Below are 27424 nucleotides of genomic sequence, written 5' to 3'. Positions count from 1 at the left end.
GGGAGCTGCTGGGGCAGATCCGTGCTGCGTTTAGGAGCTCAGGAGAGGCTGTGCTGGAGCCGTGACCCAACACATGTATGCGCATGCAGCTGGGAAAGGGGTGACCGTCAGCAGGGAGCAGAAAAGTCTGCCTGGAAAGAGAGAGCCCCAGCCCCAGGGCAGAGAGAGGTGCCCGCAGCGAGCCCAAGGAGCACGCGGCAGGAGCCACCATGTTCCTCTGTGGGATGGCTTTTCCCCAGGAGAGCTGAGCTCAGTGCGTGGTTAATGCTGGGCTCCCAGTGAGGGCCCTGCTTCCCTGGCCGCGTGCTGAGGAGTATTTCCGTGCCTGCTTCAGACCATGCTCTGGGAGCCCAGGGGAGGTTTGTGCATGACATCACCCTCCCCCTCCCGTAAATCAGGCATGGGGCCGCGCACAGCCATGACCCATTCATGACAAGGATAAAATCCAGATGTTCCAGCGCTACGTGCAGCTGGGTCATTTCCTTTTTTGGCTAAAAACGTGAGGCTCTTGAGGCTGAGCAAAAGAGGAGCCCGGGGGCCCTTTGTACGGAAACCTTTTGTGGTTAATCCCTGGAAACAGCGCTGAAGAAACAAGGGCTCGTGGTGCTGCTGCTGCAGGACAGGCTCAGCCAGAAACCTCCAGGGCCTGAGCCGCTCGCTCCTTGTTTGAGGCCAAACAGCAGCAAAACCAGAGCCTGGCACAGATCACAAGCAGCAAAAGTCTTACATGAAAAAAGAAAATACAAGCAACAAAACCATAGTGTTTGCAGGAGCTGATCCAGGAGCGTGCACGCGCAGAGCCAGCGCCGTGGTCCTGCTGCAGCAGCACCCGTGGGGTGCGGGGGCTGGCGAGCCTGCAGGAAGCCGTGGCAGCTGTTAGTAAATGTAAAGGAATCTGAGGAAAACAGTTTCAGATGTTAGGGGAACAACTGGCTCCCCAGCTGATAAAAGCGAGTAACAAGCACGCAGTGCTGCAGGGCAGGCTGCCAGGAGGAGCCTGCAGCCACATCCCCAGCAAAGCTCCCCCCAGCCCGGAGTGTGGGGCGCAGGATGGGGAAGCTGCTGTGTGCTGTGGGGTGCGATGTGGTACCCGGAGCAGTGACAGGGCCGTGGCCAGCCCTAAAGCATCGCTGCTCTGGTGCTGCAGACAGACAGTGGGCATGGACGGACAGGCAGCTGCAGTAGGGAGAGGGAGCTGCCATTCCTCTGCCCTCAGCCAGAGGGAATGGTACAGCTGGTAGGGTTGGGAAAGAGGAGGCAGGAGCATGGCAGGGGATCAGCCCCACCTCTGTATGGGGATAGGAATGGGGACAGGGCTGAGCACAGAGCTGCAGCACTGCTGCAGACAGCCCTGCCCTGTGCCTGCTGCTTGAGAAACACACGGGAACGAGCGTCACTAAAAGAGTTTATTATATAAAGCCTTAGGAAACATACAAGAGGCTGACATTCAGGACACTTCCTTCTAGAGACTGCTCCAAGCGCCTCAGAATAGCAAACACACAAACTCTGATTTGCCTGCATCAAAGCTTTCAAACGAGGGTTCAACAAGGATCTGAATACAGAGTTAATAACACTTCAACATGCATAACTTTTTCTGCTCCTACTGAATCCTGGGCAGGGGGGGCGAGTCCCTTCATCCCACTGCTGGTTACAAAACAACAGATAATCATGACAAAAGAATACAAGAGGAGGAAAAAAAAAAAACACAAGAAACCCACAGGGAGATGCCTTCGGAGAAGCACTTGGTTAAGCAGGAAAGCAGGGCTGGGGGAAGTGCCCCAGGCAGGGCAGAGCAGGGGGGATGCAGACCAGGCAGACAGCACAAGCACCTCCTGCAGAGGAGCTCTGGGGGGGCAGGGCCAGCAAAGCCAGAGGGCAAGGCTGGCTCAAGCCCTCGTGTGAGCCTCGAGACACCTCGCTGTGAACATTTAAGGATAGGCAAGGGCTTGGGGCAGAGTGCTCCAGCCCTGCGAGTGCCTGAGCTCTGCCGCAGAGCCACACTGAGCAAAGGGTGCAGCACATGGGTGGCGGAGTGGTTACAGGAATCCCAAGGTGATGACACGTGCTCCTGCTCCAGCCTGATGTCCCCAAACCTCTCAAACAGGGCAGAGAGCCCCGCATGCGTGGGTTGTGCAGCGCTGTGCTGCAAAGCCATCCGTTGTGCACACTGCCAAGACCAGAGCGGGAGCTGCTGCCCTGCAGCACACAGGGCAGGGAAAAAAGGAGAAGAATGAGCACCGTGCCCAGGGGAACGAATGCATGCTGCCAGCGTGCAGATCCAGCAGCCCTGCACTGAAGCTGCTGCTGCTGCTGCCCTTTGCTCAGGTTATGCCCAGTCAGACAGGAAGCAAAAAGAAAGAGTAAATAATGGGGATCTTGAAGCTCCTTTTCAACTTTATTTAGCTTTGGCTCTGCACAGAGCCACAGTGTAGCATACTCTAGCCTTCAGGGAGGGGCACAGGAACCTCCTGAACACACCGCAGTTCAGGGTCAGCCCTCATCAACTTTGCCTTGTGCCCTGCCCCTGCAATGCTGTCAGGGGTATCTAGCACAAAGACCCTGAAGAATAGAGAAAGCCCCTGCCCCACGGTGTCCTCCAAGGCTCATAGGTCGTTGCTGCAGTCGCGGCACAGGATCTCATCATTGTCAGGGATAAAGCCTTTCCCGACCAGCGAGGTGTTGCAACGGGCACAGTTAAAGCAGTTATGGTGCCAGTGACGATCTTCAAAGGAGACATATTTACCACCACCGAAGCCTGTGGGAGGGACAGAGCACAGCGTTAAAACCCTCGGGGAGCAATTTGGACAAGCTGTCTGCACAGCTAGAGGTCTTGGTTCATCTCCAAGCCACACCCTGTCAAGAGGAAGCACACCATCCCCAGGGCCGTCCTGCTCACCTGTGATGGGCTTTGTGCAGGCGCTGCACTTCTTGGCATAGAGGTTCCCAAAGCACTTGATGCAGTAAGGGTTGTCATCCTGGGAGGTGAACTGCTGGCCAGCCAGGGGAGTCTTGCAGCCTGTGCAGACAAAACACTCCTTGTGCCACGGCTCGTCCCGGTAGGTCACTCCTCCCTTGGTCAGGGTCTGTGGGAAGAGAGAGTGCACGTGTGACTCAGGGGCACTGCCACACCTGAGCAGCCATCAGCCAGGGCGCTGGCGTCTGAACCGTTCTCTCATGGGGTGTGGAGAGAGCTGGTACACAGTCTGCCCATCCCCAGCACTGCTAGGGCAGAGCAGCCACTGACTGCATCAGGGCTGGATTGTGCAGGGGCACCCTGTCCTCTCCTGTCAACCAGCAGAGGTGGGGATCCCCCCTGCTTTGGGAACAAGACCCTGTAGCACAGGACCATGGCTCGGCCTGCCATGCCAGACGTACCTTTTTGCAGCGAGTACAGCGAGGAGCAAACTTGCTCTCGTAACAGGGGACACAGTAATAATCCTTGTTGTCCGGGATGAAGGATCGTGACCCGATGGGCTGCTGGCAGCTGCTGCATATGAAGCAGTGCTCGTGCCAGGTTTGTCCATTGTACTCCAGCTTGCGGGACCCTGCAAGAAGAGCTGTGCTCAGAGAGGCAGTGCGGGACACGCATGCTCACGCAGGACACGGAGGCTGTGCAGGACAATGCGGGGTCCTGCCCACCAGGACAGAGTGGTGTGGGCTTGTGGGGCCATGCAGGCGGCTGGGGGAGAGCCCCAGGAGCAGTGGCAGCCATGAGCTGGGGGCTGTGGCAACATTCCCCTGGCACCAGTACATGCTACGGCAGAGCAGCCTGTTGTAACCCATATCTGCAGAATGCCAGAATGGCCGAGCAAAGGCACTCCTTTGCCTCAGGCTATCTCCAGAGCCACTCACACGCCTTCAGCCATTCCTTCCCTTTTTGTCAGCACATACCAGAAAATGCCCAGGAAACCCTTTGTTATCTCCTCCTCAGCTCACTTCCCCACAAGAAAGGGAAGCAGACTGACAGTCAGGGCTGTGCTGATCACAGCCTGCTCTCCCACCAGTCAGTGCCCAGCCCACGCCGTGCAGTGAAGGAGAAGCAGCAGGGCAGAAATTCAGCTCTTGATTACTGCCCTGGTGTTGGACCCTGCAGTCCAACCGGAGCAAACCACAGTGCCCGCCCCCTCCTACCTGGCATAACTGTCTTCTCACAGGCGATGCACTTGGAGGAGAACTCGCTGCAGTAGCAGTCATTGCACAGCAGCTCCTCGTCCTGGCAGGTGAAGGGTTCATCGGCCAGCGAGCGGTCACAACGGAAGCAGCGGAAGCAGTGCTCATGGTAGTGGCGATCCTCGTAGTACAGCTCCTGGGTGGGGAGGATGGTAGGATGAGATGGGGACCGGGACCTAAGGACCGTGCCGCCAAGCACGCTCCCGTACTCACCCTGCAGTCGTGGCCGATCAGCTCCTTGCACTCATCACAGGTGTTGGCAAAGTGGGCGTCGTAGCAGGGGATGCAGTACGGGCCATTGTCCATCTGGATGTACTTGCGCCCGTACAAGGACTCCTTGCAGTTGTCGCAGTCGAAGCACTCGGTCATGGTGCCGGTCTGAGGGCCGCCTTCACCTGCTAAGAGAGCAGCAGAGCGCTCGCTCAGAGTCGTCTTGCGCTGCCTGGGATGTGACTGCAGAGCCCTGCATCCCCGGGACACAAGGACAGGACACAGAACCGAGCTCCTGCCCACACCATGCCCTCCCCAGATCCAACTGTGGACAGCTGGGATGGATCTCGCCACATGAGCATGCAGGCATCACTCAGAGAAATACAGATGTGTGCACGCAGGGAGCTCTGCACTGCCTGGCTCCTTACTGGGAAGCAAAGGGTAAATGAGAATCAAAGATGAAAGAATTTTTTTCCACATGGGAAGTTTTGACCTAGCACCCAGAGCAGGCCCACATGCACCCTGTGTGTGTGTGCACCTACTGCCACACTAGAGCCAGACACCAGCAGGGACAGCCACCATGAGCCTCCTTCAGAGACTCCCACTCAGTCCCCCCAAGGGCAGGACCCCTGTGGATGGCCCCAGGCTGCTGCAGCCCAATTGAGCTGCAGTGTTCAGAGCTGGAACTGCTCCAGGACTTTAAAGCAGCTGCTCAGCAGGGGAGCTGGAATCGGGCACCTCACGCTGCACCCGGCTGCAGTCGCATCCCATCAAACTTCCTTGCATGTGTTGCTCCACACATATGTTGCTCCAGCTACAAATTCTTTTCAGAGAGCAAGCAGAGGGGAGGTCAAGTACTTTACAAGCAAGAGAGGTGTTTGGGGTTTGCAGGCAGATCAGACATCACTCCGTGTCCTGTCTTCCCACAGACAAGCAGGGTGCAGAACTCGGGTGCCTTCTTTGGAACATTAATTCCAGAACGAGAGTATCTTCCTGCTGCTTGGTTGAACCTGGTTATTCCTAAATATGGAATTCTCCGCTTGCAAATTCACACCCTTCTGTAATACCAGCTTGCTGTCAAGTGCAGACAAGCCCATGGAATTACATCTGAGCAGCCACGGCACAGCCACACACTGCAGCTCTCTCCGGGATCCCACTTGCTCCAGGAGGAGCCACGCAGCTCCATCCCCAACCCAGTGCCCAGTGTGGGGGAGGGAACCCCCCCCACTTCATGCCCCCTGCCCCAAGGTTACCCCCTGGGGCAGCAGCAATCCATTGGCGCAGGGCAGGATCTGCTCCAGACAGCTCTGAGTCAGGCAGTGAGCTCCCCAGTGCTATTCTTGGTCAAGCTCCATGGCTCCCAGCTGTTGTGAAGCCTGGTATGTGCTGATAGCACTGCCGGGGAATAAATCCAGCGTTCCCACATGGCTACGTGACCAGTGGATGGGGAAGAAAGTCCCCGTTCAGATGCTCATTACCCAGCTGCCGCCTGCCCCAGGGGACGGCTTCACCCCCACCATCAGCTCAGGGCCACCACTCTGCCTCACAGCTCCCAGCCCAGCACTGGGATGGGGCTTTGTCCAAAAGAGCCAAGTGGGTGCTTGTGCCAGTGCTCCCTCCTGCCACAGCTCTGTCCCCAAGCACCCTCCCTTTGGGGTGCCCACACATGGGGGCAGCAGCTCCCACACCCCCCAGCGCTCCCCTTTCCACCCTGCTTGCCTTCACCTGCCACAGCGACCTGGGATCTTTCTCTCTGGCGAAGAAAGAAAATGAAATTATCACTCTTCTCCTCCCAGCCCTTCTGAAGAGAAGAACTTTCCAAGGTGTGTCTGTAATAAAAGGGCCTCTAATAAGCACTCCTGCCCTGGGAACCGCGATACCGCCAGGGCTCGGAGCTACTGTGTTTGCTCAATGGGCTGTGCTATCTCTGCGGTCCTAAAATACGGGGTCAGAGAACATCAGGAAACACGAGGGAAGGAAAAACAGCATGATGGGAGAAGCCTTGGCTTTTGCTGGTGAGTCCCTGAGCGCTGCTGGCCCCAGCCCAGAGGCTGTCCCTCTCTGTCCCCCACCATGAAGCAAGGCACAGCATTTTGCTGAGGACGGCGAGGTGGGTGATGCTGCTGCAGGAGCGCACGGAACAGGGAGCAAAACCCATTGAAACCCTCTGAAAATGATATTCCATGTTCCCCTCAAAAGCAGTATCCCAAATCATACCGTGCCGGCACGATGCCCACCCTGCTCACAAGGGGTTGCACTGTGCTGGCGTACCAGAGCCCACAGATGAAGACTGGGAGAACTGGGTGCACTGGGTGCACTGGAAACAAAGGGCTGCTTCCCTGGGGCACTTCTGCTTCAAGCAGATTCTCCCCAGATGTGTTCTGTTTCTGTCGGTCCTAGCTGCAGGCCGGGGTGCGGGGTCAGCAGAGCCAAGCATCATGTGGCTGAGGCTGCTGCAAGAGCACACAGGATCAGGCTCTGTGCTGCCTTTTTGCAGAGTATAAAGCCCAGGCCCAGGAAGTTTACTCAGAGTTATTTGACTTAGATAAGCTGCAAGGAAGTGATCTGTTTGGTCTCTTTGTTCTGGTCGTGTATACAGTGTCATGCAGCAGTGACAAATCCTGCACAACACCACAGCAAACTCCACATCTTCACCCACGGACGTGGCTGCAAGGTCACGGCACCGAGAAAGGGGAGACAAAAGAAACACAGCGAAGGAATAGGACAAAAGTCCCCAGTTCTTACCGTGATCACAATGAGGAACTGGGAAATCATTTCAACTCGTGAAGAAAAGAAGCGGAGTTTTAGGATGTATTAAAAATACGCCCTGGCTTCAGGACTCTTTAAATTGATGCTGAGATTTATGGGCAGTCATTATGCGTGCTAATTAGCATGTGCTCATACTCTGCAGTCTGCACCACCCCGTAAATACCAGTTGTGAGCTAGGCTGGTGTCAGTAACGCCTCCAGACACCAGCCAAGGTGCTGCCCCAACCCAACGGGATTCCAGCTGCAAAGAGCATTTGCCCACCCATCCTGGGATGAGGGCTGCCAGACCTGGGGCACTCTTGCAGCTGTCTGAGGGCAGAAATAACAGCAGCTCTCTGCCTGCCAGCTGCCCACCCAATCCTTCTGACCTCCAGAGTCGTGCTCATGGAAGAAAGGAAGCTCAGTTTCTCGCCTCTGCCCAAGAACAAACAGCTTTGGCAACAAGAGCTCCCCTCCCAAACAATATTTAAAGTGTTCCGGGATGCAAACCTGATCAGTCTGGAACAGAGCTCAGAATAGCTGCACGTATGGGAAAGGTCAGCGGTTCGCCAAGGACGCACAGCAGAGGCCGCTTTCTAATTAGAGAGTACCAGGCACGTAACACCACGCCGGTGTCATTGTGCACAGCAACACCTCAGAGGGCTTAGCAACAGCCCCAGGAGATCGTTACATTCACTTTAGTGTCTGCAAACTATTATGCAAAGAAGAGGTCCAGGGCCAGACTTTCTCCTGAGTGCAATCGCTTCAGAGTTTAATCACTTTTGGAGGAGATTCGGGCTGCCACGAGGTCTCACGCACACAGCAAACCTACGGCCCCGTGTAACTTCATACGCGTTTGTTGCTCGTTGTCAGGTCACAACCAGCTGCTCCACCAGGCGACCCCAGAGCAATCCAACAAGGCTATTCCCAGGGAAACACTTAATCTTCCCAGGACACAGGAATAGAGCTGCCTTTATGTGTCGGGTTCCTGCCTCTCCTCGCCCTGCCTGCCGCCCTGGCGCTCGCACTTCACACCTACAGGCACGCAGCGGGCACGGCGCAGCGCTGCGGCACGGGCTCCCATGTAAGGATGAAACCTCCTGGAGAGGCAGCTTTGGGAGACAGTCCTCAGCGTGCTTCGAGGTCAGCAGAGGAGAACGCTCTTTGTTCCCCTTGGCTTTCCAGAACCATTATGGGCGCTGGAATCCGCGTGACATTGTTTCTACCTCTCGCCCGACCCTAAAAGGGAAACCAGCTGCTCGCTCTGGGGAGCAGCGCTGGCCCCTGCACGAGGCTGTGGATCGAAAGCTGTCCCCTTCCCCTACATCACCTCTGGGGGCTACATGGGGCCTGCTCTTGCCCCTCCACCCCCCCAACCTCTGCCTTCGCCCCCTCTGCTATCAAACCTGTGAGCTGCAGGCCTGCCCCAGCAGCCCAGCATCCGTGCCACTGCTGGACGCTGCCTCCAGGTGACAGCTGGGGGAGCCAAGAGGGTGCCAGGCATTTCGCCAGCTGGATCCTGCCTGCACAGGGCCCCACCTGCTCCGAGCACCCCTGAGTCACATCCTGCCCATGGCTGCACCTCCCAGCTCCACGGGCGGTCTGGAAGAGGCAGTAGGTACCTGGAGCAGCAGGGTGTGAGCACAGCCCTCCCGCACTGCCAGGGTGCCATGCCCTGGTATGCGTGCATCCAAAAATCTGCAGCACTGTTGCTTCCCCAAGCACAGGCAGACTGACTGCTGGCCCAGAGCTCTGCAGTGCATCCATTGAGATGGCTGCCACAGCTGTGAGGAAACACCCTGCACTGCACGTGAGATCTGTGCTGGCAGAATTGAATTTTGCTCAGCATGGCAGGCAGCTTCTTGAAGCTTCGAGAGGAAGCAGCAGCAGAAATTGTTAAAGCATCTGACAAAGGATAAGGGCAGCTGAGGCTGTGCACAATTTTAATGCACTCTTTGAATGGCAAATTGAGGGATTCCTAGTGCTTAGAAAAGATCTCAAGGTACAAAACCAGAGCCCACCGACTCCTTCCAGCAGCTCTTACAAGACCAAGGCAAGTGCAGAGATTCAACTGCCCCATGTGCAGTCTGATCTTACCCAGAGAATCTCATGCACCAACACAGAGAAAGCCCCACACTGGCCCAACCAACAGAAAGGGGGCATCTTCATCAGTTTATACACAGTGACACGGCACGCTATGTATGCTATTATTTATTTTCCACATCAGTATCGTTCCATGGAGGAGGAAGAGAACAGATGCAGCTTGAGGGAGCTTGGCCCCATCTCCACGAGGCCAGGAGTCCCCTTTCATGCCTTCTTGCATCAGAATCAGCAATGCTGATTCTGGAAACAAAATGCATGACCTAAGCACCCACTGAATTCTGCTAGACCAGATAACACTTCAGAAGATCTGGAAAACAAATTATTTCCTAGTTGAGATTAAGTTTTTGAACTATTATAAATAGTGAGCCAGATCTCCCAGGAAGGCCAACGCACTTTGAGAGACTGCATGCAGAATCTGCCATCTGCACGTGGAAATAGCCTTGTCCTTGATGTGCTTACAGACTTTCCAGCAGACCTGGGCAGGCCAGGAGGAGCCATCCATGCCCCAGAAGCTGCTGTGCTCACGGGGACGCAGTGGGGCTGTCAGGACGTGCAGGGTCCTGAAGCACTCCAAGACACTGCTCTGATTTCAGAGCACTACTGAGTTCATAGACCTTCATCCTCCGGTAATAAATTCCTCATTCTTTCTCTGAAGATAAGGAAACATAAAACTTTTCCAACGCGAACGGAAAACCTGCTGCTACTAAGTCAGGATCTCACAAAGCAGCATCCCCATACAAGGTAATGGCCCAAAGTTCTGAGCCAGTATTTGTACACACTGCGACATTTGTCCTTTACAGAAAGAACCTCTTTTTAACGAGGCCACTCTGTAAGGGAATCCAACTTTCCATGCCACTGTGGAAAAGCAGGCAGGATTGCCCATCTGAGATTCAGCTCGTAATTGCTTGTGGTCAGGACCTTGTTTCACACTTGACTTTAAGCCACTTCTGTCCCTTTCCTATCTGAGCAGGTCCGGTGACCCCAGCTACAGGAGGATGCATCTCCAGGGCTGAGCATGAAGGCCAGCATTTGGAGGCAGAGAAACACCAGATCCATTCAAGTGAGAAATTCAGGCTTCTTTGGGGTGCTCATCCTCACTGCCTCTCCCCACCTTCCAAAAGCTCAGCAGGGACAGCAGAGCTCAGGCAGACAAGGAGAAAGGCAATAGCCCACTTGGTTCTTGCTCCAGGCTTACTTTCTTTAGGGAAAGTGAAAACTGGTGGAGTTGAAAAAAGAGGTGTAAGTCCCTACTATGCAACCAGAAAATGAAAAACTCTGTCCAGGGAGAAAGGAGGGAATGATTTCACAGTTAGGACTGTATCACTAAGCATTTGTAAGGATTAATTGTTTCAAGTTCTAAACGAATCCTGCCTCTTAAGAGGGCAGCTTGGGAGGAGGGCAGAGCTGCGAGGTCCCACTTGGAACAAGCGCCCTGTATCATTCTGCTGGCATGAAAACCCAACATATGCTCAAGAGATCAGCTGTTAATCTTATTTAAAAAGTATACAAAGTAAGCAAATTCCGTGCATGCAACAGGAAGTCAGAAATTGAAACCACTTGGTCTGCTTGGACCCCCATGATTCAAACTGACCACTTAAGTTGAGGAGGAAGTCCAAAAGCAGAGGAGTTAGACACAAACGCACCAGAAACTCCTCCCCAAAGAAATGAAGTCTCATTTACCAGATGGTCAGGAAACATGGGGCTTCAAAACGTGCCAGAGGAGATTCTTGCTGGTCACTCTAGAGGTTTGGGAGAAGAGAGAGCCTGGCCCAAGCTTCCCATGGCAAGTACCTGACCCTGTGCCACACCGATCGAGCCAGGGGAGCCCCCACTGGCAGCAGCTTGCAACAAGCACTGCTGCTGGAGCTGGTACTGGCTCCAGGGCAGCAGCTGCAGACATGGCCAGGATGACCATAATAGGAAGAAAGACACTGGAGCCAAGTTTCAAGGAGTGTGACTGAGCACGGGAGCTTCGGCGTGATCAGAGGAGTGGGGAGTCACTGCCTGGGGCAGCGACTGCTGGATGCTTAAAAGGAACCTGAAAAAGGAGCAAGGAGCAAGTGTCCATCTGCTTTCCGAATGCCTGCTCCCATCTCCCTTCATGGCATTTAAAAGAAGGGTATTCTCCCGTTCGATTATGGGAACAGGGATATCAAAAACGTGCTGAGAGCACACATGGTCTTGAGGCTTTCCTTGCTGGAGGCACCGCGTGGCTCAGACACAGCACTGCTCCCGGGGCAGCTTCATCATCTCACACTGAACTCCCAGCACAGGAACATTCACAATCCCCTCCTGCTTAGGGAGTCTCAGCCTCAACAGCATCAGCAAAAGTGCGATTAGGAAAGAGAGGCCTGGCCGATCCCACCCGGAGAGCCTTCCAGTGGCAAATCCACCCATTTCTTTAGTTTCCCCTTGTTTTCTTCCTTTTTCAAGTAGAAAATTAGGCAAGAAGAAGGAATATATTTATTGCGCAGGGCTGAATAAGCCTTTCAGAGCAGACCATACGCTTACTGTTGTCCTACTGGCAACAAACAGTAATGCAAGAACACAAACCAACCCTAAAGATAGTCATCAAAACAAATTAATGGGCAGCGGCTGGCCTCCAGGCCCCAGGTTTCATACCAGGTCCAGCCAGGAGCCAATCTGGAAAGTGCCCATTGCTTAGAGGTGGATTAATCTATCAGTGAGCCCCCTTTGCCCTTGTCGTTACAAAGTGATGGACAAGAAAAGGTGGCGGGGGATCGTAACTGGATGAGGGTTCAACTAGAAAGTCATAAAGAGAGTATATATAAATGCACATGAAACTGCAAACTGGTGTCTGTGGGCTTCATGTTACCTCGCTGTTGTAGCATGTGTTTTTCTTGCTAGGGGCCCCTGCGTGGAGGCAGCGTTCTCCACCAAACAAATGTATATCAAATACACGCCCACAAAAACAAACCAACCAACCCCACATTCATGCCACAAACTCAGAAGCCAGAACTCTGCGGTAGAGAGCAGGGTGTCCTACATCTCCCAAACGCAGAAACCCAGCGAGATCCGTCCAGTGCCCTGGCTGTGACAGGAACAAAAAGGGAGTCCCAAGGACCAAGCGCGTTGGGAGGATAATAATCTCGCAGAGAACATTTAGTTTTGGACTGAACTGAGTGATGCCCATAAAACCCAGCTGACTTGGTCCATGGCCATATAGATGCCTGACTGCTTACCCAACTGCGCAGGCTGAGGGCTCCGGCAGTAATGTTTCAAAATCTCTTTGCCCCAAGAAGTAAAGGTCAAACCCAGTACACTACAACTCAAACATGAAAACATGACAGGAAATGACTAACTGTGCACTGAGGCCAATTTACCTTCGTCTTAGATCTACCCACTACACAAGGATCTTGCAATACAAACAGACATCACAGCCTCCATGCAGAAAAAAGAATCAAGCTGCTCGAGGTGCTCGCTTTGGGCTTCAGTAAAGACATCACTGCAAAACAAAGGCGTTCTGCTTTATTTCCCTGAAGTTCTCTTACAATTCCAGCTCTGTGCTGTAGTCTGTGTTTCCCTTAGCTGTTGTTTTTTTTTTTTTAAATGGAGGATGAAGCCATTCAGTTCAGAGGCGACGAATAATTTACATTCGTTTTTACAAAGCGTTCTGTACTCCTTGAATAAAAGATTATGCCTCTGGTTTGCATGGAAGGTTCAAGCTTGCCTCTAAGCATGCGTGCACACTGGCGCATGGACAGGCTGCAAGGGACAGATGCAGCCACATGCATGCTTTGTGCACCAATGCTGAAAAGCAGACCTGCACGATCTGAGCCCATCCCTTATTAACCACCTTCACCCAAGAGCCTGGCAGCTCTTTTGTTGATTAAGGATCCGCTCAACTTCAGTTTCTGTTGTTTATTTAAAAAAAAAAAAAAAAAAAGCCAACAAAGTAACTTTGATCTACAGGAGCAGGAAAAGACACCTAGAACAGACACATTTTATTTAACACATACCTATTACTTCAAGGGCAAACGGCACTTTTTCCACCAAATTTGGTCAAAATATTCTATTTTTGAGTCGATCCCTTGTCTCCCAAGCCCGAGCATTTGTCGTTAGCCTACACATAACAGCAGTGCTGGGGAAGGTGGCTGGCACTGTGAACCTGGCAGCTTTGTCCTTTTGGGGCTCTGCAGCTGCACACAAAGGCAGCAGGACAAGGCAAAAGCCAGCAAGGTGACAGGGGAGACACTGCACTGCCACTTGCACGCCAGGCAGCTGCCTTCTCGCTGTCTGACTGCTAGCCAGGGGCCTCTTTGCCTCTGCCCTCACTGCTTGTGCAACAGCCTGATCCTGCCTACCGCGCTTCTTACAGCTGCTGTGTCCCTCGCAAGCAAAGGCAATTACAGCTTTGTAACCCGCAGCATGTGAGCGCTTCTAAATCTGGGGAAGGACTGAAACCTGGCAACGGCAAACTGTCTCAGGTTACCGTCCCAAGAACCGCTCGCCTGTGGTCCGAAACACAACTAAGATCCTCTGTTGCCTGGGAGATGCTGCATGTGCCAGCTGCAGCCCTCCCGAAAAAGGCAGTGCTCCCAAGGACGGCGAGCCAAGCCGAGAAGGACATGGCATGAGAAGAGGGAGGTCTCCTGGAGCCACTCTCCTGCCAACGCAGACATGAAATAAGTTTCAGTCTTCTGCAGCGAATGATTTCTCTGCTAGGTGATCTGGTCATCCATCAGGAGTCATTGACGCTCACCGCGCCGAGCTGCTCATGCAATCGGACTCCTTGGTGAAGCACTTCTCAGTGAGACCTTTTAAAATTAATCTGAAGTACTGCACATTTTCTACTGCAGAAGTTGTGATTATCGTGCATTTTACGTAAAACCTCTCAGAAATAACCCATTGCAAGCGCTAAAAATAGATTTGCAAAAAGCCACGTGCTTGCCAGTTTCTGCCATACTTTGAGATATGAAGGCTTTGGTGGAGCTTCTGAAAGGGAAAACTTGCCACGTCCAAAAGATGCAGTGGAAGCAGCTATTATAAATGGGTACAAACGCTCACCAAATGGAGTTTGGGTGCCTCTGCATCACACACACACACTGCACATGGAGTTCCCAACGTGTGGAGGAGCCCACCCCACAGCTGTGCCACAGCCTGGGCAGCCCTGAGCCCTGCTGCTGGCAGATGCCACTGCAAAGCACTTGTACTGACTGCCCAGAAACTCAACAACAGGTGAAAAGTGCTGCCTTGCAGAGCAAACACACACAGACAAGAAAGAACAACACTAACCAGCCCTGTGGCCCATTCTCAGAACCTCATCTTCTCGCTTGAATATGAGATTTACAAGGAGACCCAGGTGAAACAGATAAAAAAAAGAAAGGGGAACATCCAAATTTGGACTCTCAGAAGCTTTTACGTGAAGACTTCCACACAAAGACCAAGAAGAGTGGATGTTTTAGCCCATGAGGCAGAGCACGCAAAACAATGCCCCGTCTCTTAGCTGCAGAGGAGACGCTCCACACTCACCCCCTGAAGGAAGCAACAGCAAGCTGCTCTCTGCCAAGAGTTACAGAGCTCCTGGGGCTGTCTGCATGCTCTTGCACTTCCAGCACTGTGGGCTTCACTGCAGCAAGAAAACACCAGCACCCAACAACCCTCCCTATGCTCTCCTCATGGGTCAGACCAAAAACCAATCTACCCACAGACGATGTGCCCCAAGCTGGCCGAGCGGGGAACCCAAACCTGTGGGCCATTGTTACCTTGCATTGCGGCTACAAAGGATCTGCACAGAGCCCGGGGATGCGCTGGGGCAGCTCCCACTGACTCACAGCACAGGCACTTGCAGCAGGTGCGGAGCGAGGGACTCTCGCCTGTAAATCAGCGCCGAGCTCGCAGAACGCTCGAGTGCTCACCCAGGAACAAAAGCAGCCACATCATAAACCAGAGGGTGACATCAGCACAGGGATTGCATTTCCTCCACGGGTTCAGATTTCATTACTTGTGACATGAAATTGGACTCTTACCATTCGAGTTACTCTATATTTTCATAAGGGGCGCAGGAATCCCTGATTCCAATTTGTCAGATTCAGATTGCTTCTCGACCTCCTGAAGACAGCAGTGCTCACTGATTTCCACTGGAAAGGGTCAGTGCAATTCGCACAGCACCATCCACTTGGGGCCCAGCTGTTCAAAATCCCTGGACTGCTCTTTTCCCTTCTTATTCCAAGTTCTGCTCTGCATCTCCTTCTGAAATTAAAGCTCAGAGTTATCAAGGATCTGACAGCACGTATTTCATCACTCCTGGGTTGAGTCATTGTTTCAGAGCATGAAGCATGATGCAGTGTGTGCTTATGGTCTGACACCTCCGCCAACATGAAGTGCATTTGTGATTTTCCACATACAGCTGCTCAGGCTCTCCAAAAGCAACACATCCAAGACTTCTACACAAGCCCAACGGGCCAGAATTAATCTTCCTGTGTGTTACATGATGTTTGCACAGGGTTGAGAAATACTAGAAATAAAAGTTCTCTTGGCTGAGTTACATGCAACAGAGTGTACTTTCTGCTACTAATGACTTCAGTAAGTACCTCTGACACTTCACATATTCCAGAAACCTCCGATTTAGGCATGGCAGCAATTTCCTTGGTAGGAAAGCGTTCGCTGAGTTAAAGGGAGCCACTGAAATGTTGTGCATTTTAATGGCTGTCTTTTCTATTTGAAAAAACTCTACGTGCTTGGAAAAGAGGCAGGTAGTAAGTAATCCTCACCCAGGACACAAACTGAAGATTAGTTTGCTTGGAAGGTGATTTAGCTCCCTGACATCCCGTCACAAACAACACAAATACACACGATGACCCAGTGCAAGACCATAAACACCAGAGTGCTCAGTTTCCATGGACCTGACATCCCGTTCGTCTCACAGGATTCTTGCTTGGTCAGTTCCCCAGCAGCTGTCACCAGCAGAAGCACTACTTACAACACCTGCAGGGCACCGAGCTATTTTATCTCCCTCCTGGGATTTGCACCTCGGAGGGTTTTGGCACAGAGTAAGCTTGGCAGAGCTAAAAAAGGCACCAAGATCCACATCTCTGGCCAGCAATGGAACCAGAAAGCTTCCTTCTCCTCCTGAGACGCAGCAGCATGGAAAACATGACGCCCACTTGTGCATGCTACAGACTTGTGTCCAAACAGAGCCCACAAACTACGCTCATTGTGAGAAGCAGGGGAGAAAGAAAGGACGAGGTGGGCAGACCCAGCGCTGTGCCTGAACCTGGGCTCCAGATCTTTCACCCGAGCGATGCGGTGTCATTGTGAGCTGCTCCCAACACTGGAACTTTGGGCTTTCCAAGCAAGAAGCTGGAGGACAGCACCGCAGCAATGTGGCATGCAGAGCTACGCCCCAGTTCAGACCGTGTTAGGTCTTAAGAGCCATTAAAACCATTTCTTTCTTAACTGAGGGCAGTGGAATTCCAACATGAGGTCAAAAGCCCAACAAAAGCAGCTCGGGGCAGTGCTTGGGACCTCCACTCTGACAATAGTGCCCGTGCTCAGAGACAGCTTGGGGTTTCCTCCCTGTTGTTTTTTCACCACCCTCGTATCCTAAGCGCAACGTAGGAATCCTGCCATCAGCTGTGGACCTCAAAGAGGAATTTTTGTTCTTTCAGATCGGCATTTACATTGTTATCCCGTTTCTTTTGGTTCATTAGAAGAGCTTAAAAAAAAAACAACAGGACATTTCTCTCCAGTAGCACTGAGCTATCTATACATGGTTTTGGTGGGAAATGGCACAATCTGCAGCCACCATCTGAACAGCAACAGAAATTGCCTAACCTCAAACATACTCACACGAGGGAAATCCTGTGGGCTTGGATCATTCGAGAAATGAAGTTGCTTTAGAACTACAGGAACAACACATGTCCAGAATGGGCTCTGTGCTGCTAAGATACTGTTTGAAAAATCAACAGCCAATTGTTTCCGCAATTTGCATTTTATATTGAAAAAAAAAAAAATTCTCCCAAAGACTTCAGGAGCCAGAGCTCAGCCTGGAAAGGATTTTTATGGTTGCACTGCAAACCCACGGGAAGCGGGGATCTCAAATGGAAACAGGTCATTACAGCAGACACTGCTCCATGGCTCTGCCTGAAGCAGCTGGGATGATCTCTCCAGGTAACCAAGTTACTGCTCCTAAAACCCATTCTGATATTTAAAGAAATCTGGAGAAAATGCCAAGTCGTCACTCTTCTTCCCACGTTACAAGACAAGAACCATGTTAATGTAAGAGTTTTTAAGTAAGCACTTGAAATTCGGGTAAACAAATGTTAAATATCAAGACCCTATTTACATTCCAGAGTAATAATTAAATATTTAATATCTTGTGGTTCCAGCATTCTAGGTTTTTCTAAGCACCAAAATATTTTGTCACGTAAAAAACATCTGCAGCAGCTGGAAGACATTAATTTGGCTTGCTAAGATTCATTAGCTTAAATACACATAAATAAAACGTTCATTTTATTTCCAAAAAGCTAACTCTGCTTCATTTAGTTTTATTAGGGTGCTTAGTGAATAATGCTTAATGCTGGCAGGGTGTATCAGATCCCACAGTGGCATAAATGCACACAGTTATCTGTTAACTAAAACAAGTCTTGTATTTAGTTAGCGCTGGTCTGTATTGACTAACCTGAGCCATGCAGAGCAATGGGAAAACCAGCTTGCTAACAGAATAAAAGTAGGGATTCAGCTTTCTCCTAGGCTCCCAAATTCCCGGCACTGAAATCTATCTTAAAAAACACTGACAAGATAAAACTTCTCTTCTGAGCTGGGATTTATGTAGCTGTGGTACAGAACACCAGTGTCTGCACATGCCTTTTCTCTCCAAGAAGCTCCTGCATAATCTTAGTGCAGTGCTTTAAAAATAAATCAAGTAAACAAGGCGCACTGCTGAGATCATAAAAGGAAGTTGAATTTGGCTTCGTACGCACAGGGATCACCTTTCTGGGCAGCAGTTTGCAAAGGGTTATTTATTAGCCAGTCATTTTTCTTCTGCTGGAAGATGCTGAGGCTTTAGTGGAGTTTCTGCAGAGCACGCAACAGCATTCAGCGTTCGCCCAGCTAATAGTTAAATCGCTGCAGCTCTCCGATGACTTGAAGATTATGGGTGTAGGAAAAGGGAATGCTCAGCAAGGGGAACTTTCAGCAGCCACCACCAAACTGTGGTTAAAACAGACACCAATGACTCCATTCAGCTCCCAAACCTCAGACAGTTTCCATTTTCTCAATAACAAAGCATTTTTGTGGGGTGAGGTAACAGGCCTCCATCTGCCAGGTCTAACTCTGCTACGATTCCTTCCGAGCGCGGCTGAGTGAGGCCTGGGGCCAGCAAACACAAGGCTGGCGTCCCACACACCCGGGGACAAAGGGACAGACGTTGAGAAGAGCCTCCTGGGACCGTCCCATGGGTTCTGCTGGGAGCTGGTGGCAAAAGGAGCCTCAGATGGGCTCCAAGCAACGCGCAGCTGGAGGGCTCCAGGGGCTGAGGAAGGAGCAAGACTTTTCAGTGAGGCTGGAGGGAGCAGAAGGCAGATGGATGCTGGGGGTTCAGTGGTCAGCCATCCATCACACACAGTCAGACGCACGGAGCACTGGGGTTTGGAAGTGACGTGGGTCTCTGGGCACACATTACAAGACACAGCACAAACAGGGATGTAGTCACCCCACACCAAAATGCTTAAGGGATCACATCACAGGCAGGGCTGTTCCTTCCTCACCGAACTGTTGAACTGAGCCTCAGAGCAGAGGGCAGGAAGGATTTTGGTTCTTCTCTTGCTTTGTTTTTGCATTTGGCAGCTTGTACATATCCTAGCATCTCAGTTCCAGGAACACCAAGCACCTTTTGTTTTGTGTCAGCTTAACTCCTCTTATAAGCAGACTCTTCATGCAGTCCCATAAAGCCTCCTGCCAGGCTCCATGCCCAATCCTTTCCCCTCTCTTTAAGCTCGTTAGTCAGCCCCCTTGTCATTCTGAGACTCCAACACAGCCAACCCAGCCGCCCTGACTAAGGATGGAGAACACACAGCTCCAGGCTCCCTTGTGCAAAGGTAAAACCCTCAGCACAGGCACATGGCAGTGAGCACAGCTGAGCTTGGAGGGAGAGGTGGCTCCGCAGCAAGCAACATTAGGAAAGGAACTTCATAGAGTATGTGAATCTTCTGATCTGTGGTTGTGTTTTTTTTTTTTTTTTTCCTCTTTTCCCTGTCCCTGCTTACAGAAGTCTTTAAAAAGCAATGCAGGAAATTGTGCCAGACACGGCAGCAGCTGGTGCGAATGGACGAACAGCAACTTGGGCAGGTCAGAACATCCTGAACTCAGCTTAGCTTCGACTTGTGTAAATAGCACCGCCAAGGGCTCTTATTCACCCCACTCAGAGCCTTCATTCTGCCCGCGCAACAGATGGTGGCTGAGCACAAGTTTTAAGAATGACAGTTCAGAGGGATTAGGAGATATTTACAGAAAATCCATCCTGATTGCGTTATTTTAGTCTGGTACATCAGGTTTTGTATTTACAAGGACAACGACAAAGATTCCCAAGCTGAAACTGCCCCAAAGCCATTTTGCGCAAATTTAATTGAAATACGCAACCCCCAGATCTGTGACATTACTGCAACACAAAACAAGTATCAATGAGGATAGAAATAACCAACAAACTTGTAGAAACTCATGGAGCAGCCACAACTTTTCTCTCAACTCACCTGCAACCCCAGTTGAGCAACGTGATAATTAGAGAAACTTCACTCCCAGAAATGCCAGTTTGCTAAACCTTAACCCTTATTTCTGCAGGTCAAACAGCCTCGATTTCATGCACTGATGCAAACCAAGGAGAAGCTTCTTAGTGTCAGAAGATACGGAGCATACTTCCAGCTCTGCTGCTACTTTCCTGACTGGCCTTGCAGAACTTGCCACCTATATGTCCAAGTCTTCCCACCACCTAAAACGAGGCAATTCTTCAGTTGGTTTTGTGAGGGCCTTTGCATTGCTGCAGCTGTTTGTCCTGAAGTTTTGAAAATGTTAACAGTGATCCCATTGCTGCCTGGTTTAATACTAGGTACCCAGCTGGATACCTGGAAAACCCAGCCAGAAAGCAGCTTGCTGCCCTTTCCCAGCCGTGACAAGACATCTCCCAAGGTTTCCTCTGAAGAATGCTGCTGTCACATCTCAAAAATCCACGCTGCTAATGCTAGCCTGAGCACAAGGTCAGCCAAAGAGGACTTCCATCAGAGATGGGCTCTGCTGGAGAAGACTCCCTGGAGACAGTAGGAATAGCACACTTGATCCCAAATGGCAACAATACGCAGCGCACATTTCCAGCAAATGCAGGGATGGGGCAGAGGACTGTGCAAGCTGACCAAAGGCCACCCTGATTTCTGCCATCTGCTCGCTAGATGCAGAAGCCTCAGCCGAGGCCTTTGGGAAAGGTCAGGATAGGCTTAAGGGCTCTCAAGATATTGCTTTTGTTCTCACTGTTAGCTTCTCAATTCCTTTGTTAAAAGATACGGATCTCTCTGTAAGGCAGTTATTTGGAGCCAAGAGTTTAGATATTATTGCAAAACATAAGCTTAAAAGAGACTGGAAATGATGTTGGCAGCGTTACAGAGGGGAGCGAAGCACAGCTTTGGGTCAAAACAAAAAAAAATAAATCTAAGCTAGTAAGCAATTCCCATGTGATGGCTTGGAAGAGCCAGCAAAAGCTTCTTCTAGAAAGAAAACAATACTGTGAGAACGAAGCTAACAAGAGCTGGCTCTTGGAAAAATAAAAAGGCCAGTAACAAGCCAGAGTACTGCCAACAGCACATATCCAAGAGAATCTTTCTGGGAAACCAGCTCAAGTCATTGCACTGGAGAGCCCTGAGGGACTGGGGACCTCGAGGCTAAATGCTGGCAAATTGCTTCATCAGTTAAGGTTGGTCCCAGTGTTTTCTACTGCGTAAGAATAATTTGTTTTAGCCTACAGGTCTCTACAGAGCAATGGGTGAATTCAGGCTGCTTCCTCTGGGAAGGGAAACGAGGTGACCACAGAAGCCCTGCCCACACGGGACATTTTTAGGAGGCTTCCCACCATTGCTGACATCCCTTCTGCCCATCCCATCAGCTTAGCTCCCCATTGCTCCTCACGCCCCTTAGGGCCACTTACCTGGTGGGAAACCCCCAAGCTGCTTCAGCCGGCTCTCCACCAGCAAGAGTTACCACAAAAATTGGATTGCTGTTCCTCCACAAAAGCTTCTTCTGGAGACTCATTCACCCCAAATGGATGTAGTCAGAGCAATTATTCTGATGCAGCTTGTTTTCCAGAGGAATGAGGAGGAGACCTTGCTCTGTCTATCTCTGAGAGAGATTAGCTAATCCATCAGGAAAGAGACATAGTGATGCAGAGAGATAATGGCAAGGCTTTTGTCTGAGGTCTCCTCTTTCATTTCCAGTCCAGTTACTCATAGTTACAGAAGTATGCAGAGAGTACAGAAGACAACAAGCGGGATCTCTAACTGTGCTTCTACACCAGCAGAGAAAAATCCTGTGCTGGCGGGGGATGGCAAGGCACTACTTCACAACCTTCCTCCTCTTCCAACCACTTCTCTGATTCACATTGCCATCTTCCTTCCAATTGACCTAAATAACATGTTCAGGCAGCGCTGGAAGTACTTCTGCCTCATACTTCAATAGCAGCAAGATCTCCACATCTGGAAAGGGTATTTCTCAGGAAAGTCACAGCACAGGTGGCTTAAGAGTGCCTTTCCCAAGAAAGGAAGAGAATCACCCTGTCTTGTCTCATTTCACCAGTAAGACTTCCTGGCTGCAGGAGAACAAATGTTGCCCAGGAGCACAGAAAACAATTGTGCTGCCTGTGCCCAAGCGCCAGCTAATCTGAACAATGTGGGCAGATATTCAATTACCTCATTTCCAGGTGTGCTGTCAGCATGAGCCATGACTGGCTTGGGATGAAAGAGGAAAAGCTGCTCCTAGATCTGGACTTGTCTGCGTCGTTTATGGTAATTATTGCCCAGCAGCCTGTAATCCTTTAATGTCATATCGCACTCTCAGCCCTTGGTCTCTCTAGAAACTTTTGATCCCAGAAGAGGCTGGAGATGAGAGTGCAGGACCCACCAGAGCAGCAGGCACGCAGGCCCCAGCCACAGAAAGGAAAGGAAAGCAAAGCAAGCTACGCTACAAGGACTTGGGCAGTTCAGTCATCTTCAGACACAAAGCAATTACGTGTGCTAGCAACATCCAAGCACTTGAAGCAGATGCATGTCCAAACACTTATTCTACCTGTCCAGCTATTCACTTCAACTCTTGTTACAGAACATAGCATTCAGCGGGAATCACAGGAAGAATCCAATCCCTACCACTACATGATTGTTTCAAGCTGAAAGTTTTTTTTTTTTTGACTCTCTCCAAAACTCTTGCTTTCCTTACCACGAGTTCAAGCATTTGTGACAGCCCTGTAGACATCTCACCTCTTTGCAGCCCCCCAGACTTCTGATCAGCATGTTATCTTGCAGCAATGACCTTCACAGGCCATGCACTGAGTAAATGAAAAAAAGTAAAAAGTCAATTGACAATGCATTTCTTGTCAACAAGGAAACGTATTGTCAGAGAATACAGGAAAGGGCTCCAGAGCGGCCACACGGATCCTGGGAGATCACTTTCTTCTTGAAACTTCTCCTACACAGGAGAAAGGAAGTATACTTGATCCTTACTGCCTCATTTTCAGGTAAATTGAGCTTCAAAAACGACAGGAGAAAACAAGCAAGCAAAACCCACACCTTTGTGCTGCAGCATGACAGTTCAGTCCGAAACAGCTAGACTGTATCTGTTATCTCTACATTTTTTATTAGCTCATGTTTACTTTGGCTGCACATCCAAGCAGTCATTTAACCAGGGTGAGAGAGGAAAATCTTGGACTCTTAACAATGGCCAAGCAGTTTAATCTGCCACTGGGGACAATGACTTGCCTCCTATTGGCGTTTAGTGCTGGCAGGGTCAAGTGTAACATGTGGTGAAGGAAGCACTAGGGAAGCAGATCTGCAGCCGTTCCATCAACACTGAGCGTTTCCTTGAGCTATTCAGAGGTCCCTTTCCCCCTCATGAGCAGAGAATGGCTCCAGCTGTCCAGTCACCTGCATTGGCTTCTCCACTCACAGGATTTATGAGCTTAGGGGCTGCTAACAGCTCCAGGTTGGACGCAGCACATTCCTCTGGCTTACAGCTTAGATGTTCAGAACCCAGTTAGAAAGCAGTTAAGATTACGTCCTTGGTTGGTGCTGGAAGCTGATTTATGCTCCTGAACACAAGTGGCACTGGGCAGGCTGGGCAAAAACATCTCCCAGCTTTTGTCCAGCAATGAACCCAATCAGAAGTGGTTGACTTAAGGTTTTTTTTATTAGAAAACTTCAAAATACTTTAAAAGAAGTCTGAAACTTGCAAGCCTGTTACCATACGCAGTGATACATTCAGAGCCAAATCAGAAAGTCAAAAAGACACTGTGCTAAGAGCAAGAACATGAATTTAGGATCTTTATTGCATTGCTACTTGGATTCCATGCTAAAATATTTCCAAATAACTCTCGATTAAGAATTTTAAGACTAATAGCTTAATCCTAATGTCCTCGTCACGTTTCACCCCAGAGTAACACTATCCTTCAGTGTGTTTCTATTGAGTAAGGGCAGAATCATTTGTTAAAACTGTCCTTCGTTTAGCAAACACCAACAGACACCAAGTGACTCACACAGCAGAGGCAATTCTGCATGGATGAAATACAGGAAGGTGGAAGCCATGTGGCATTCTTCAGTTTCCCTTCTTTTCGCAATCAGACCCTTGATATTTTCTTCGACAGGAAAACTGACACTCCCCCTTCCCTGTAAACTGCTGACAATTGTATTTTACACCTGGCAAAGCCAGCGCAAAACGGAAGGAAAAGAAGAAACAAAGAACAAGGACTGTTCTCAGCAACTGCATCTCCCTAGAATGGAACATTTTTCTTTCCGTCTGCAGCTGAAGACATGTTACTTATTAATGGATAAAGTCCAGTAATTACCCATCAGACATTAGGATAAATGCCCCACCTCTTCACTACAGAGCACCTGCAGCACAGAGCTTGCTGCTGAGCCCAGCATCCCCACTGGAACCTGCAAATCTGTGCAGCTGAACCCCTTCACTTGCAAACCCTCAGCCCTCGCCTCTGAATGTCCTAGGTGTCAGAAACAAGCCTAAGCTCTCAGTAGTAATCTGAAGATTAAATAACACCGGTAAAGTTTCTCTGCCCCCTTACAATTGGTCTTTTCCCTTTCCTAGCTGCAGCTGCTAGCTATCGTTAGAGCCCTTCTTTCTTTCCTTATCCATTTACATTTGTTCTGATGTCACCAACAGTCAAAATGTTGCTGTCTCTCAATTTTTACAGCTTGGCCCTCAAAATCACGGCTGTATCAGCAGAAACAGTCAAAGCCCTACAAGCAATGAGGAGCCATGAAGTGCACTCCAGAGTGGACAGCTGAGCAGAAGTGGCAGTGCCACCCACACCGCCTCCTGCCAGAGCAAGCTGGTGCTCCACAGCGGGCACAGGCAGAGGGTGTCAACCAGGGATACCAAGCAGCGGGGGAGAAATGACTTCCTTATATGAGCAATTACCAGAAATTATGAAGCTGTTTGTCCAGTAAAAAAGCTTGGCTTCTATTCAGACCAGGCAGCCAGTCAGTCCCCAGTTTTCTGTAAATATATATATTTGTCTATGGAAACTTTCTGACATGAAAGGTGAGGCAGAGGAAAAAAGGTTTATAGTCATGTCTCTCCTGAGGCTACTGATGCAATTAGGGTTCTTCAAGCATGACCTCATGCAAGCTAAGCACAGTGAAAATCCCGCAGACACGAGCAAGAACCCCAGCAGGCCACCGTGAAAACCTTGCGTGACACTGCTGTGATTACTACCATAAAAGTCCTTTTCCTGGGAGAGGGGGAGCAGGAATCATTTGAGCACTAAGAATAACCAATTTGTTCCATTTTCCTGCTAGTACTGCAGAAAACAGCAGGTCATGTAACAGCATCAGCCAAGCTACAACTGGGAACACAGCAGAGAGCATCTTGCCTCATAGCACAAGCAATAGAGCGAGTCCTGGCTGTGAACTATACCAAGTGCTTCCAAAAGCGGTGCACTGGGAATTCCAGTAACCTGCCCACAGAGGAGTTCTTCCTGAGTCTGTCATTTAAAGGTTCATTTCTGTCTCGAAGCGGCCAGGTCCAAAACCTGTACAATGGCTGAGCTTCTACCCCTCAGAAATGTACTGTCCAGTAACCGCTGTCTACAGCTGCACAAGGCTCATACTGTACAGGAAAAAAAACACGTGCGAGTAGGGCAACTGCCTTCTTCCCCCATGGGGACCTCGAAGCTCTGAGCCCCCAGCTGAAGCTGTGTCCTCAGTCAGTGTGCCTGCTTCAGAGCCTGTTCTCAAACCAACTGCAGCGTAAACAGGAAGCTGAGCTGACAGCAGACGTGCTGCAGATGGCTGCAAATCCTGCTCAGGGAGCGGCCGTGACCTCCCACCCTCCTACAGACCCAGCAACCAGCCTGGCCTTCAGCACACAAACTCTCCAGATGCTATTCTGAAGGCAGGGGAGATGCTCAGGTTTTCCACGAGAGGCACCTCAAAGACATCCAGCGTGGAGCAACAGCAGTGCTCCAGCAGCTGGGACCATGGAACTGTTCCCAGGCTTCCTGCTGAGGAACTGGAGATATTTCCAAGCATCTCCCTGCCTTCAGTTGTGGCAGGGCTGTGTCACCAGCCTTGAAAGTATATAAAATTACAGTCCTAGCTGGTAAGAATGAAACCAGCACTCTCAACGCTGTGCTATTAAAACTTCTAAGGAAGAAGAAAGCAAGAGAAGGAGGAAACCATGTGGTTTCCATCCTAGGAAAAAAATGGCACAAAAATAAGATGGGAGAAATGTCAGACTTCCCGTTCTCTGCCATCCTGCTGATGGCGCATCAGGAAGTTAAACCACATTTTGACAAAGCAAATGAGGGAAATCAATTAGGCAGTTTCAACACCTTTGCGAACAGCAGAAAAATATCATTTGTTTCAAAGGCGGGTTTTTAAATACTGGACGCTCCTGAGGAGGTATCCAAGAAAAGGCTTCTCAAAAGTGAACAGTAAAGGAATATTTGACAGTCACATATTTATAGCAGCTGGGAGAGCCATAGGTTTCTAACACCCAGACCAGGGTGCCCTTCCCTATGTCCCTATGGTAGGTGTTCTGATTTGGAAACATTTCTTTATGATTTTTTGAAACAGAGAAACAATAAACGTATGAAACTCCAATTAAGCAGAGGGACACCAGCACCAAAGCTTGCACTAGGAAGACAGGCAATCACCACCAGGTGCCATCTCCTTCAACTAACGTGCTCCATCCAGGCTGCAAACTACATCCAACATTCCCATGAATTCTCATAACAGAAACAAATTCATTAGCGTAACCACAAGTACAAGATACATACAACGCTGGAAACCAAACCAGAAAACCTGACCTGTAAGGAAACATAACGAGCCGAAACCAAACTGCGCTCAGTAAAAAGAGGGCATTTTGCAACGATACGGGGCTGTTTCACAAAGCAGCGAGGTGCCAGCTGTGACGCTGGAGATCTTGTTTAACAGAAGAAAGCGGAGGAGCTTTACCCCGAGCCTGCCCGGGGCTCCCTGCACACAGAGCACCCAGCAGGGCGTGCGGAACATTCCTCTATGCCAAGCCTAAGCATTCGCTTTTAGCTTTGCTTCAGAGTTTATTGGCCGCCTAAAGTTTCAGCGCTTTCTTAACGAAACGCAGCTTAAGCGCTGCATCTTTACAGCCTGGCAAAGAGACGCGGCGGTAAGACATCATCCGTGCTTTCAGAGAACAAAACCCACCGAGTTGACCCGAGGGGGCTCCCTCTCGGACGACGCAAACCCAACGCGGATGGATGCTCGCTCCTCACCTCCGTGCCGGGGGCTGAGGGCCCGAAGCGGGCTGCTCCCCCCGGGTTCCCCCCGCCGCCCCCGGACTCACCTGCTCGCCGCCCCGCTGCTCGCCCCGGCGCCGGGCTGCGCTGGGCACGGCTCGGCTCGGATCTGCTCCTCAGCGCCCAGCGCGGCCCCGCCCGACCCGGGGCGGAGCGCAGCCGAGGAGCGGTGGGTTGGGCCGGGCCGGGCCGG

General features: G+C 50.7%; 1 protein-coding gene across 6 annotated transcripts; it reads right to left on the bottom strand.

Annotated features, from left to right (window-relative positions):
• On the bottom strand, positions 1389–27424 carry FHL3 (four and a half LIM domains 3). 6 transcript variants are annotated; one of them, XM_021375325.1, is made up of 7 exons: positions 27279–27367; positions 15221–15443; positions 4384–4568; positions 4132–4306; positions 3376–3545; positions 2897–3083; positions 1389–2755 (listed from the first exon to the last, which is right to left on the bottom strand). In XM_021375325.1, the coding sequence occupies exons 3-7, from the start codon at positions 4537–4539 to the stop codon at positions 2604–2606; spliced, it is 840 nt and encodes a 279-aa protein (XP_021231000.1). In that variant the 5' UTR covers positions 4540–4568; positions 15221–15443; positions 27279–27367; the 3' UTR covers positions 1389–2603. The 6 variants fall into 6 exon arrangements, with proteins under 6 accessions (XP_021231000.1, XP_021230997.1, XP_021230998.1 ...); XM_021375322.1 differs by lacking the exon at positions 15221–15443 and having other exon boundaries at positions 27279–27424; XM_021375323.1 differs by lacking the exon at positions 15221–15443 and having other exon boundaries at positions 4384–4565; positions 27279–27397.

Source organism: Numida meleagris, chromosome 22 (assembly GCF_002078875.1).
Source record: "Numida meleagris isolate 19003 breed g44 Domestic line chromosome 22, NumMel1.0, whole genome shotgun sequence".
In the NCBI taxonomy this organism is placed as follows: domain Eukaryota; kingdom Metazoa; phylum Chordata; class Aves; order Galliformes; family Numididae; genus Numida; species Numida meleagris.
This window is presented reverse-complemented; position numbering and strand designations above follow the sequence as displayed.